Source organism: Lissotriton vulgaris, chromosome 10, assembly GCF_964263255.1.
Source record: "Lissotriton vulgaris chromosome 10, aLisVul1.2, whole genome shotgun sequence".
In the NCBI taxonomy this organism is placed as follows: domain Eukaryota; kingdom Metazoa; phylum Chordata; class Amphibia; order Caudata; family Salamandridae; genus Lissotriton; species Lissotriton vulgaris.
The window spans coordinates 483,063,890-483,077,186 of record NC_141698.1 but is presented as its reverse complement, the minus strand read 5'-3'; the positions used below and the strand labels follow the sequence as shown (position 1 = coordinate 483,077,186).

Genomic DNA, 13,297 nt, shown 5'->3' with positions numbered 1-13,297 from the left:
ACCAGAGCTTCATTCTAATCCAGCGAGCTGATCAGTTTGAGTAAGATTTGGAACAGGGAGGAACCATATTTACCTCGTGAGGTACGAATGTATTAATCTGCATTACATCAAATACATGCTGAGTAATGCCAATTTAATATTGCCTTTGTTTATACCTCCCCATTATGTGTTTATATATTCACAGTTTCCAGTGGTTTTTCATGAAAAGTCCATAGTTTCCTGGAGCATCAAACACTTGCAGGTACAATCAGGTGATTCACATGGAGGTAGATAGATTATAGTTTGAATATAAAGGTCTCACACAGCAGCGTCACTAAGGGGGTGCGGGGGTGCGGACCGCACCGGGTGACACCAATCTGGTTACGCTGTGTGTAAAACAGCTCTGCAGCCTCGCGCCTCTGCTCTGCTTGTCAACAAATACTGCAGTGCACGCCACGCACCGACGCACGCACCACCTACTAGCATAGTGTGATGGTGCGATGCGCGGCAGCGGCGTACCCAGTTTATGGGTCCCAGGGCCGTCAATCTTATAGCGCTACCAAGGACGGCCCCCGTGCTGTGCTCCTCTGATGCGCGCTACCACCACGCGCTTGGACAGAGTCTCGGCAGGGGAGTGCTGCTGCTGGCCTGGGCAATTTGCAGAACAGAACCCCCACGGTAGGGGCCCAGCCGGTAGTGGAGTCTAAAGAAAAGGTGAGATGTCACTGGGCCCTGCGGCTGCCGGCAGGTCTGTGCTCGGCGGCCTCCTCACACTCCAGCACAAGGCATGCCCACCACTGGCTAATCCGAGGGCCCAGCCACTTGCTGCTTCAAGTCCTTCTGCAACAGTAGGCCCCGCTGGCTCCTGGCTCCTGCAGGAGATGTCGTACATCTAGTCCACACAATCCAGCCCACTCAAAATCTCTGCAATTAGTGAATCGGACCTCCTTATCAGTCTTTTGGAACGCTTTTTTCTAGCGCCGCTGGTGCTAGATCAGTGGCAGTCGTTAGGCCCAACAGCCGCAGCAGAATTCACCAACAACGCTCTTGCACCGTACCACCTGGCCACCGTATTTTATATCTTGGTTGTCCACTCTCCCATTGACTCTGTCCCTGCATGGCAAGAACAGTAGGATGCGCATGTCCAATCACTGTCATAAATATTCAGGCAAAGCCATAAAGGTTTACATAGAATAACAGATACAAATGTATTAATCGCCTACAATAATCGGTAATATTACAAAGATTTAAAACTTCAAAAAAAATCCTAATCCCTTAAATAGTGCTCATCATTCAGACAAACAAAATAATATATCAGTGTACCTCGCCTATTAAGTCCTCTAGATAGTTCATCCCTATTTCGTGATGACATATGTTAAATGTACACTCGGATACTGCGAGCAGTTTATGTATGCTTATGCTTCTTTCATTGCGTCACGAGGCAATTTGCAGTACTGCACTGCTCAGCATCTCCCTTAAGCGGTACAAAAGGGGGTGGTGATGGACGGAGCATCTGAATCAATCAAACACTCACACCCAGTCAAAAGATCTGGGTTTAATCCATCACCGTTCTTTAGCCCACTCTGCCACCCCAGTTCAGACATGGCTATATGCAAATCAGTCTGACCCTGTGCCTCATGGGAACAGTCCAGCCCAAACTGCCAAGCCATGTCTTCCCTGGACCGGAAACAAGCTTCCGAGGACCGGTTTCTGGCATTCCAGTCGTCTTCAGCCCGGCTTGCTTGAATCCAGTGGCAAAATGAGCAAGGGACTCACGTCTGAGCATACCCTGCCACACTTATGGCGGCCAACAGCCGTCCAAAAGGGGGTGGTGATGGACGGAGCATCTGAATCAATCAAACACTCACACCCAGTCAAAAGATCTGGGTTTAATCCATCACCGTTCTTTAGCCCACTCTGCCACCCCAGTTCAGACATGGCTATATGCAAATCAGTCTGACCCTGTGCCTCATGGGAACAGTCCAGCCCGAACTGCCAAGCCATGTCTTCCCTGGACCGGAAAAAAGCATCTCCCTTAAAGCACTGCATTTCCATTGCTGCAGTGCGCTACCTCGTGGCGCTGTAATGCACCCAAGAAAACCCCTTCTCCTACTGCACTGCTCGCCGTCTTCTTCATTGCACTGCATTACAATAGCTGCACTACTCGTCCTCGCGGCGCTCTTCTGCTCCTAATCATCTCCCCCCCTGTTTAAACCCTAGCTAGCTGCGCTGCTCTCCATCTTCTTTATAGAACTGTATCACAACTACTGCAATGCACGTCCTCGCCGTGCTGCACTGCACCCAATGCACTTGATGTGTCGTAGCCTTTCTCCCTTGGATCCCATTCTGGCTATGCATTGCGCTGTTATGACAGCCTTCCCCAGACCACCCCACTGCACTGCACCCCATCCTCCTCTCTGTACTGTACCCCCTTCCTTTTGCCTGTCTGCAGCTCTTGCTGCACTGCATTACTTCTCATTTCTGCACTCTCCTTCGTTGCAGCGGTGTTTCCAGTGGGGTATTTGCTCAGCAGCCCCTTGCTGACGACACTGCACCCATCTCTGTATTGCCCACTAACACACTGGACTGGAGTGCTCCGGCTGCCCCAGGCCCAGGGTGACCAACTGTCCGTAAATTTCACGGACAGTCCGTAAATTAGGGCTTTTGTCCGTTGTCCGTGATGAATGTCTTAACGGACGACATTTGTCCGTGATTTTAGCTACTTGGATAAATAACAAAAGTTGATTTCCACAATTCAGATGCCCCGGCTGACCTGCAAGGGAGTTTCCTCTGCTGCATTCCGGAGGGAGGGGCAGACGGTGAAAAGAAATAAGCCCAGGGTGTCTGTCTGCTTCTTCCCCAAAGAAATGCAAATGTGTGTAAATGGTTAGGTGGCAAATGTAAAGGCCGTTTGGTAGGGGCTAATTGCTGTAATCATTGGAGCTGCCTGATGACAGGATATTTACAGAGTTCATGAACTAGAAAAACGATTGAAAGTTCAAGAGATTAGGGCAAAGCAAGCCGTGGAAGGGGATTTCAGGACACACACAGAGAAGTATACAGCAAACTTAGAGAAAGAAAAGGGCACCGAGATCAAACACCTCAATACTAGGTGATGTTCAATTTATTTTCAACTGCTGTTTGGCAAGCGATGGATAGCCACTTAGAAGTTTGGCAAAGAGCATATAGTCCTCCAACGTTTTTATCCTACTTTATGGCACAATATGCAGAAGTGTGTAGTAGCACCGTAAATGTTTGAGTGAGCACCGTTTTGTGTCACTTCAGCGTACATTTTTTTCTTGGATATTCTTATGTTTTCTTTTGTTTGATTAGGAACTTCAACAATTTGTTTAGAAACGTAAACTTTCTTCTGCAGTTTTTTTTACCAGCTTTTTTGTATCTCCTCTGATTCCTACATCTGGCATTGCCACCCTTTGACATGAAGGTGCAAATTTTCATTTACGTACCACACTACCTTTTAATTTTGGTCATCTCGTAATAGTGTCACCTGAAAGCAGAAGTATTAGATTTTTTTCCCCTAAAACCTGAGGAGCCATCTTGTTCATCAAGTTCTGGCCTTCTACTTAGACCTCACATTTGTTTTTGTTGTGTTCTCATGTGCTGTCTTTGTAGCTCTTTGCTGTAGTTGCTGAAGTGGCTGACACACCAGATTTGGTGGGGGCAGGACTGCAAGCTTCAGCCCGCACCAGCACACTTGAGGCCAGAAAGCAGGGTCCTGAAATTTGCACCAGTCAGGCGCATAAACAACTGATCTTTCACCCGCTGCGAAGGATACTCCCAGGCAAATACCAGGCCAAAAGCTAACCTGTTTGTGCCCAGAAGAGGTTGGGCTGGGCCATCGCCCTTGGTTTTGCCTAGGGGAATTGTAATTGCGGAATACAAGCCTGTAATTAGCGTGACCTGCGACTTTAATCAGATGTAATTGACTATTAAAAGCACCCTAGCTTATCTTGTTTTCTGCCCGCTAGCATTGTTGGATTGCTAAGCAAAAGCTAGGTCCTAAGATGGAGGGAGCCGCTGCCAAAAAAAAAAAAAACATCAGTACACTAGATCGGTATATTAAAAAGGATTGAAGATTCCCTGACTTAAATATATCAAGCTGGAACTGACGAATCTGGGTAGGCTGGCCCTCTTCTCTAATCCAACCGCCATGACTAAATCAGATAAAGTCTGGGCTAAAAAAAATGTTTTAAAGCATTGTGGCACTGCCAAAAGGGAGGAACATAAAATCTCAAAAACTACTATTTGGGAGTATGTTATGTTACAAACCTCACCAGCCTTGGAGCCGTATCTTGAGTGGGTGGATAAACCGAGACATATTGCTCTTAATTTGGTTTAGACTAGACTTTGTGAGGTGGCACCTCGGTTTCCCCCTTGGGCAGAGAGTTCATGTATATTACAATCTCATATGTAATGATATGCCCTCTGTGGTAAGGGGCGATATGTCCTATTTGTTGAAGGGTCATAAGAGGTACACACATCCTAGCCCCTTGCAGTGCATTGCCACTGACTTAGGGTGGCACTCATCCTGAAAGGCTGCTATGGTCTCGCAGCACTCTCTGGCCTTTTCCTCATATGTCCTCTTTTGTATCTCTCCACTGGCATAGTCAATGCTCGTCCAGACACAAATTCACACAGGTTCACACAGCTTTTCAGTCCCTCAGTCGAAATCCCTGGACTGATGATGCCATTCTGGAGTTCACCCTCATCTGAATTATTTACTATTGCGCAACCTCCTCTGACTGTGTCTGTAAAACCTACTTTTTGTCCCAATTTTTTTGTCCTGAATTTTGACCTTCTGTCCTGAATTTCTGTCCTGAATTTTGACCCTTTGTCCTGCATTTTTACACTCACCGTCCTGAATTTGCACCCATGCCAGTTGGTCAGCCTACAGGCCCCGCTGCATCACTCCATCTTTCTGCACTGCTCCAGTGTGGACTTTCTTTTGCACCATGTACCATCCTCTTTGATGAACTCCACCCTTCGCCCTTACTACACTATACACATCTGTCACTCACTGCACTTCGCTTCCCTTGCCGCACTGCACTCTACTCTTGCAGTGCCCTCCCCCCTCGTTACTGTGCAGGCCACCGTTGCTAGACTGCACCCGGCCGTCAATGCACTGAACACCCTCCATTTAATGCAGTGCAGGCTTCTCCCATGCAGCACTACACCCCTGCCCGTGCTGCCCTGTATACATCCTCCTCTGCTGCACTGCTTTTCTTTATGATTTACTGCACCCTTGCTGTAAAGCACCCTCACTCCACTGCTGCAGTGCATCTCGTGCTGCTGATCCCCAGCAATGTCGAAGCACTGAACAACCTCCCCTATGCTGTAATGTACTCGACCCTTTTTCTACTTCACTGTACTGTACTGTGCCTCCTGGATGTACAGCAGAGACACCCGTACTTTCCTGCATGGCCCTTGAGGCCAGCGACTGGCTGCACTGCACCCCTTTGTTACTTCGTAGCACTGCAACCTCCGAAAGAAGCAACTGCCCCTCACATCCGCTGCACTGCAAAGCACTGTAGCCCCTTACTAAGACACCCATGTTACAGAGCGGGGCCTCATCCACTGAGCAGTTGCCAGGTGAGGTGAGGAGTACTTCCACATAAAGCTGGGTGAGTACTAATAAATATTTTTAAATAGTTGTTACAAATGCACTACTTAATTTTGCCACTAATTGGGCATGATATTATCTATTTTTTTAGACAGAATTATTGTTGAGACTATGATTGATAGGACTATCGTGTGTTAGGGATTGATGCTAATTACCTTTACATTTATTTTGTAGGAAAGAAATTGCACCTCCTGTGATATTCAAAATCGATATTCATCTCAGAATCACAGGCACTGGTAGGGTGTATCGTACCAATTATTTAGTGTTTATAATTTTTGCACAGTTCTTTATAATATTTTCAGTAGCGCAATCACCCATCGGTCCTGATGAAAGCCTGGTTAGTGACACCTGTATGGCTGAAACATGTAGACCTATTTCCCTATTGCTCTAGATAGTTATTTTTTCAAACTATCAGCACTTGGTTTTAATCTTGACACTAAAATAGCGCCTATTAAAGTTATTTGTGTCTTAGTAGTCAATTTGAACTTTTTTGCACATTTCTTGACACCATTTTCCACTGCAAATCATCAGCACCACTGGATAGGTGTGGGCTGCACCAGTCATATAATGGACAACCATTCCCAAATGACGATGCTCCGCCACTGTGGTGGGCGGATGGAATTCATTTCGATTCAGTGAGTGTGGTTTTGCATTGATCCTTATGTCACGAATCCCTAGCCTTTTTGTCTCAACGTCTGCAGACCAGTAGTACCCTCTTTGTTGTTTCAGTTGTAGATTGTGGATAGGATACTGCCTGGTCTCTAAATATTGTTTCCCTAGGACCCTCTATTGTTAAAGTTTGTATGCGATTAATGTGCTATATCTGTGTCGCTTTCAAGGACATGATGGAATGTTATGACACATAATACGTTGAAAATTTAACATGATGCTAAATAAATAGTGCTCACCTAATATTTGTTGGCTAGGTGGTGCTAAATATTGGTTGAACAACCTATCTGGCCACTTTTCTGTTTTTCAAATTAGAGTGGTCCAGGCCAAATAGTGATAGGACCCAATCCTTCTTTGTTCTGATTCCTATTCAAAGGAAGCACTGTAGATCAGGGCAAAGACCATGGTTGGACGGGCGCATGGCAATATACTCGAGAGAAGAGCTTGGTTTGGAAAAATCACTTGGAGAAATTAGTAGATTCACCCACGACCAGCCGGGTGTTGCAAGGTGGGAGATGCGGGCAGAGCAGGCGCATGGGCAGAGGAAAGGTGCTGCAGAGAGGGTCAACGAAAGTGAGCAAGTAGCAGCTGGGTGAGCGTGCATAGCACTGGTGGCAGGCACAACTAGGGTGAAAATGTGCAGATCTGAAGAATGGAGACAGGATGTGGGATTGCAGAGGGTGGATGGACTGGACCCACGCACGTCCCGAGTGGAGGTTATAGCAATGGTGTAATGCTCTAGGTTCATAAAGAAGGATTGCACAGAGGTAACTGCGTTTACAGAGTGGTCAAGAGTGTAGAATAAGGTTGATGTACTATGCAGCAAGTAAGCTGTAAAAGTAAAGAAAAAGGTGTGCAGGTACTGGGCACAAGCTACAGAAGCTTCTGGGGCAGATGGGCAGAATTAAGAAGCACATCCAGCAGGTAAATAACATGAAACAAAGGGCCGTGGTAACTATAGATGGGAATTAGGAGAGTGGGCTGGGGGTTATCGAGGTCAGAGCAGATGTCAAAGACGGACCAGTTCTCTCAAGTTTCCTAGGTCTCGGAGTGAGTAGCTTATCCAGCCATGGATTTTTTCTTTGGATTGTGGACATGTGAAACTCATTTTCTGTACCATAAATCCCAGAATAAAAAGTAAAAACCTTGTCTAGATAATTTACAAATGATTCAGTGATACGTTAGAGCTGTGCAGGGACTGCAGGTGACAAGAATCCAAGAAAATGATGGAAAATGGTGAATCACTCAGTGCAAGCTCTCATCAGATAGAAGACTGGTAATCTGATCCAGTGGATGCTGACTGACAAGGAAGTACAGGTAAAATAGGAGCTTGGGACATGACAACCTTCTATGCCTCCCCACGCAAGTCACTTGGGTTAAAGTTGTTAACAGAACTAAGCACTTGAAAGAAACCTTTCATTTTACTCCCACTCAAGTGCCCGCTGCCATACCATCAGTTAACTGGGAGAGCAGAGTTCAGTCCCCTGACTGCCGCCATAGCTAAGGGTAAACAAACCACGTAGGGGGGACTGCCACCTGCTCTATGGTGGCCACTTGAGTTTCACATGCAGGGCTGCAACAACCCCCACCTTTCTCAGGCGTCGTTTCCTCAATATGTTTACAGTTTGCCCTGTGTATTTCAGACTCTGGTCCAACTTTCAGTGCTGAACAAGAGCTGCTCCAGCCAAAGGTGCATTTATTATCTTTCAGTCAGTTAACTGAAGTGGCAAGTTCCCTGAGCCAATAAGAGGCTGTACGTTTTGCACCAAAGACAGATTATATATTATTCCTACTCACTGACTGACTTTGAGCACGATGGTGCCCAGAGTACTGCTGCGCTTAAAACATTAATACGTATACACACAAAAGGCGCATTGATGATCATTCAGAGTGTAAAATAAAACCGCAGGCATTGTGGCATTACTAGGAGCAGGAGGACAAGTGATATAATATCTACTAGTCTGGCGGACTAAATGGATATTAACACTTTTGGTCCCCAACAGTAATCCTCATGTCCTGGGCGTCAGGAGATATAAATTCAGCATCTCTGGGCTAACCCATTTCGGGGAATTGGTTGGCTGAATAACTCCTTTGGAACATAATTTATCCAAGTGTTTAAGCTCCATTCTAACACTAAGTGGGACAGCTCTAACTTTATGTACAACAGGAATAGCATCCATTTTGAGTTTAATCATATGTTGAAATACAGACATGATTCCAATTTACTCTGAAACAGTTGTGGGGAAATTCTCTTAACTCTTTCCACAACTTTCCACACTAAGGCCCTCATTACTCTCAACCCATGAAATGGGTACATCAGCCACAACAAAAGGGTTCTCCGAGACTAAAACAAGCATTAGCCCCAGTCTGGCCAGATCCTGCCACCCCACAATGTGTCTGCCTTTGATAGCTACATACATTTTAGTAACAGTGCTTCTTTCTAAACAAGACACTGTCTACAAAGTAGCCCACCATGTCATGCTCTCCAAACTCCTCGGGATGAATTGTCTGGGGTGCTGAGAGTCTTGTTCCATATTTCAAAGTATAAAGTATCCTAAATTATCGTAATAGGTCTTCCAGAGTCAACCATCATTACCAGTTTCAGTTCGCCAATTGACACATAACAGCAAGGACCTTACATTTTTCCAAAATTACTGCCACCAGACTCATTAGTGAGCACTACTTTATACATCTCACTGAAACTGACCAGGATCCAACTCAACACTGTTGATCTTAACAGATGTTTTCAAACTCCAGCAAACACTTAGAAAGTGACCTAGTTTACCACATCTGTTGCAGCGTTTGTTAGCAGCATGACACGCCGAATGATTACTCAGATGAGTTTTAGATCCACATCTGAAACAAAAGCATGTATTCCTCTTCTGGCCAAATTTAGATCCTCTTTTTTTGATGGAGTGCACCCGCCAAATTCGGTTTCTGAAACCGAATTAAAACCATAGAACTCAACCGTTCACTAGTTTCGATAGCTATTCCTCTACACTCTACTCAGCATTTAGCTTACATCTCAAGAAGTTATGTCTCTCAAGCAAAACACTGGGTTCTTCTGAGAACCCTTTTAGACTTAGACACTTCAAGAGTCAATACCCTCGAAACTACCAGAGTACTCGTGTTACCTCACCCAGGGAAGCCGGGTGCATAGGTGTCTTTTGATGTGGGGGTTCGTCGTCAATTCCAATGGAGAGCTGCGAAGAAATGCTGCAGGCGACAAGAGGAAAAGTGTCCAGGTGGATTCAAGGGTGGATCGGAGATGTGAAGAACCTGAGAGCAGAAGGGACAGAGTCTGGGTCACTAGCTAGTGACCAGGATCGCGAGGAGACAATGCCAGCCGATGTTGGGTGATTTCAGAAGAGGTGAAGCTTGACTCTTCAGCCACGAGGTCCAGGAGGCGTCGACGACGACCAGGAGCTGGATTCGAGCTGTCCCTGGAAGGATCTCAAGTGCTGCAGCGTCAGAATCCAGATTGGACCCAACAAGCCTTGGCAACAGCAGTCCACGCAAGATGACAGGAATGGCTTTGGTTCAGACCAGCAAGGTCTGAGGGACTCCACCTTTGGAGAGGAGTGAGAGCACGTCTGGAGCAACCAGGAAAGCTCAAGAAATCAAAGATGGCCCTTTGTGGGGGCTCGCTAGCCAACGGACTAGGAACCGCGAAGGGACCTCAAGCGGAAATGCACAAATCGGGCCCACGGGACACTCGTGAAGTGTAGGCCTCTGAGCTTCGGTGCAAAAGGTGCTCGGGCAGGGGCTTCAGTATTTGATGTAATGCACAACTTCGGGTTACCTCGGGAAGTAAATGCAGTTGCAAAAATGCAGGATGTCCAGGACTTCCGGTCCCACGTCTCTCGTGTCTGCTACAGGTCTAAGCTTTGCTAGGAGTACTTGTCAGCGTCAGAGATGTCTGGGAGTCCGTGTCCTGTGTCGCAGATTCTTCGGGATCCGGCGGGAACATTCGAAAATGCAGACCGGCAAAGATGCTTTTGTTGCCTGTTTGAACAGTGTGGTCACTCCTTGACTACAAGGGAGATTTCTGCTGTCTTCCAGTCGATGTGAAATATCGAAGGTCCAAGATATATGTTGCGGGGTTTCATCCCGGGTAATCTTAAGTCCTAGGGACTGGGATCCTATTCTTATAGCAAGTTTAGGGGTTGGACTAACTCTAGGGTCCCACCTATGGGATGACCTGGGGAGGGGGTGGTTACACCCCTTCCCCTTTGTCCAGTTTCGCGCCAGAGCTGGGGCTGAGTGCCCCAGCAACCGGTTTGAACTGGGAAATGCATGGAACACCTTGTGTGCCCCGGGCATTGTCTGAAAAGCATTCACTGAATGCAACCCACCCTGCCACAATACACTAAAGCCTGTCTAGGGAGGTGCTAGCACCTCCCTGGACAGAAACCCTATTCTCCAGACCTTCCCTGCCGGAGTTTCGCTCAGCAGCAGGAGGGCAGACTCGTGTCTGTGGCAGCAGCATCTATTTTGTGATGTTGGGGCTCTGTTTAACTTTAACCAGGTTTACCAGTAACTACATGTCTTCTCCCTCTAGAAGGGTGGAATTCTACCCCCGCTGCCAGGACAGGCGGGGGTAGTATTCCAAAGTGTTTGACACCTTACATGACATGTTTTGATAAAGCCAAACCAAAGTTAGCATTAACCGCAAGGATTATAATTCACTTAAGAGTATATGGTATGGCTATATCATAGAACAGCTATAAGGAGATGGTTCCGAAAGCTGCAGAGGGGCTCAGCTGGTGCTAGGGCACCCTCTCACACAAAACCAAGCACTCTGCCTCCAGGATTGTCAAGGCCTGCCATAGGAGTGACATATAATCTAAGAATGGTGTGATTACGCCACCTTACCCAGGCTGCAATTGCAGACCTGTGGTGTCAGTTTGGAAGGCTAACCAGGGGTGGCACAATACATGCTGAAGCCCCTGGTAGGTCTAAGGTTCACCTATGCCCCGGGTACCTAAGGTACCATATACAGGGGCTCACAAGGGTGACCCAGTAACCAATCTGGTATGTACCTTAAGTACATGGAGTCCATTTTATGGAAAAAGCAGATAGACTGGGGCCCTGAATAGCAGGGTCCCAGTCCAACTAAGTCGAAAACCAGTAAAACACCAGGCAAAACGTGGGGGTAACCACATAATCAGAGTCCACCTTCCTACACTCTGCAGCAAGTGCCTTAACCCCATAAGACATTTTAAATGCAGACTTTGCAACCAATTAAGCAGAACAGATGTACTGCCACATTTCTCCTTGCAGCAAATTTCTATGTGGGAGGGTTTTAAAAAAATATGGGACTCATTTATGAGAGCCCTACGTCACTATTGCGCCACTTAAAGCAGTACATGTGTGACGCAGGGCACTCAATCCGATTTATGAAGCTACGCAAAGCCACCATGTGTGGCCTCGTAAATCATGAATAAGGCAACGCAGCGCAAATCTCTGTGTCGCCTTACTCTATGCCCAGGAAGCATTCCATGGGTGTTGCGCTGGGTTTTCCCACACAACACCCATGGAATTTGACGCTGCCACAGACTTACAAAATAATGTGAACTTGGGGAAGAGCCAAATCTGTATGCCTCCCGATGTAAGGCGTAATGAGGAGGAGTACGCGTATTTTCCTTTGTTTTTTACTCTTTATCTGAGCACACATTGAAAGAGGAAAACGCCTCTTAGGATTATTTTTGTGCAGGAAGGTACAACTTCCTGCACAAAATCAATCCTGCATGGAACGGAGGCACCCATGTTGACACTAGGCTGCCGAAGCGGCACCACTGCAGGGAGAAAGCACAGAAATGCACCACTTTGCTTAAATATAGTGCATTCCTGCCCATTCAACTTTGGCATGAGGCAGCGCAGCAAAGTGCCTTGCTGTGCTGTCCTATGCCAACATTCCATAAATGAGCCTCTAAACGTGTAAATTAATGTCCAGATTTTGTGTTGGATTGCGTCACTTTTTTGAAATCTAACTTGTTAAATATTATAATGTGATCATATGAACTCATGATAGGCCTGCTAAACATGCGTGAGGTCTTAAGTTCTGATGTCACTTCCTGTGATATTACTTCTTGTGAGGTAATTGGTTGTGATGCCACTGCCTGTGATGCCACGTGAGATGTCACTTGCCATAATCTCACTTGCATACTGTCTAATTAAGTTAGTCTTTTTTAGGACGTGTGCCATGAGGAGGAGGCATGGGTGGCATGGGTACAAGAGTTTGGCTCTACGATGTTTAAGACTGTCGCTCTCTGTATATTTCTAGGAACTAATATATTTACTTAAACCTGCCTTCCATGATTTTTATTGCCAATGGTCGGAATTACGCAACTCTGACACCCAACACCATAAAATTACGTCATCTACCACAAAAATACAAAGGCGGAGAGGGTCGGGGCAGAGGAGTTCCATGAGGATCAGGGGAGGAGGATCAGGGGAGGGGCACGGGGAGGGAGACAAGCAGGGGCGAAGGACTGCTCTGTCACTCACCCTTGTGCCCGCTGCTGCTGGCGGAAGCAGGCATGCGAATCTGTAGCAGGATCAGCATAAGCCACCTCCACGGTGACATCTCAGCTGCAGAGTTTCAGAGGTTTCATCGGTCCACTGGGAAGCTGCTGAAGCAATAGCAGGTAACCCCACCCCAGTGCTTCCGGGCTCTGTTCCCACCCCAAAGGCGGGCGGCTACAAGCTCTCAGAGGCGGGCACTGCGGTAGTAGACCGGTGAGTATCCTGTGACATCACTAAACCGCAGCACACATGCACGGCGACGTACAGTGCTCTCAGACAGGTGCTGGTCGCCATGTTAAAGTCAGGCGAATATTATGAAAGAAATAGCGCAGGTCGGCTGACTTAGTTCCTCTGTTCTATTGGCCAACGCAACGTCCACTCGATGAGAGGGGCAGCTCAGCTCTGCCTTGGCGCGGCAGATAGAAACAGTCGCGCTCTGAACAGAACTATTACTGCTACATACACACCTGTCAACATATT

At 46.9% G+C, this 13,297-nt stretch overlaps 1 protein-coding gene across 1 annotated transcript in view; it reads right to left on the bottom strand.

The window, feature by feature from the left end:
* The window catches only part of PGAP6 (post-GPI attachment to proteins 6), a 654,474-nt gene extending 641,456 nt beyond the window's left edge, over positions 1-13,018 (bottom strand). Inside the window, exon 1 of the mRNA XM_086941336.1 lies at positions 12,800-13,018. Coding sequence (XP_086797462.1) covers positions 12,800-12,878 — 79 coding nt within the window. The 5' untranslated portion in view covers positions 12,879-13,018. The remainder of the gene's footprint in view (positions 1-12,799) is intronic.
* Between the last annotated feature and the right edge of the window lie 279 nt (positions 13,019-13,297).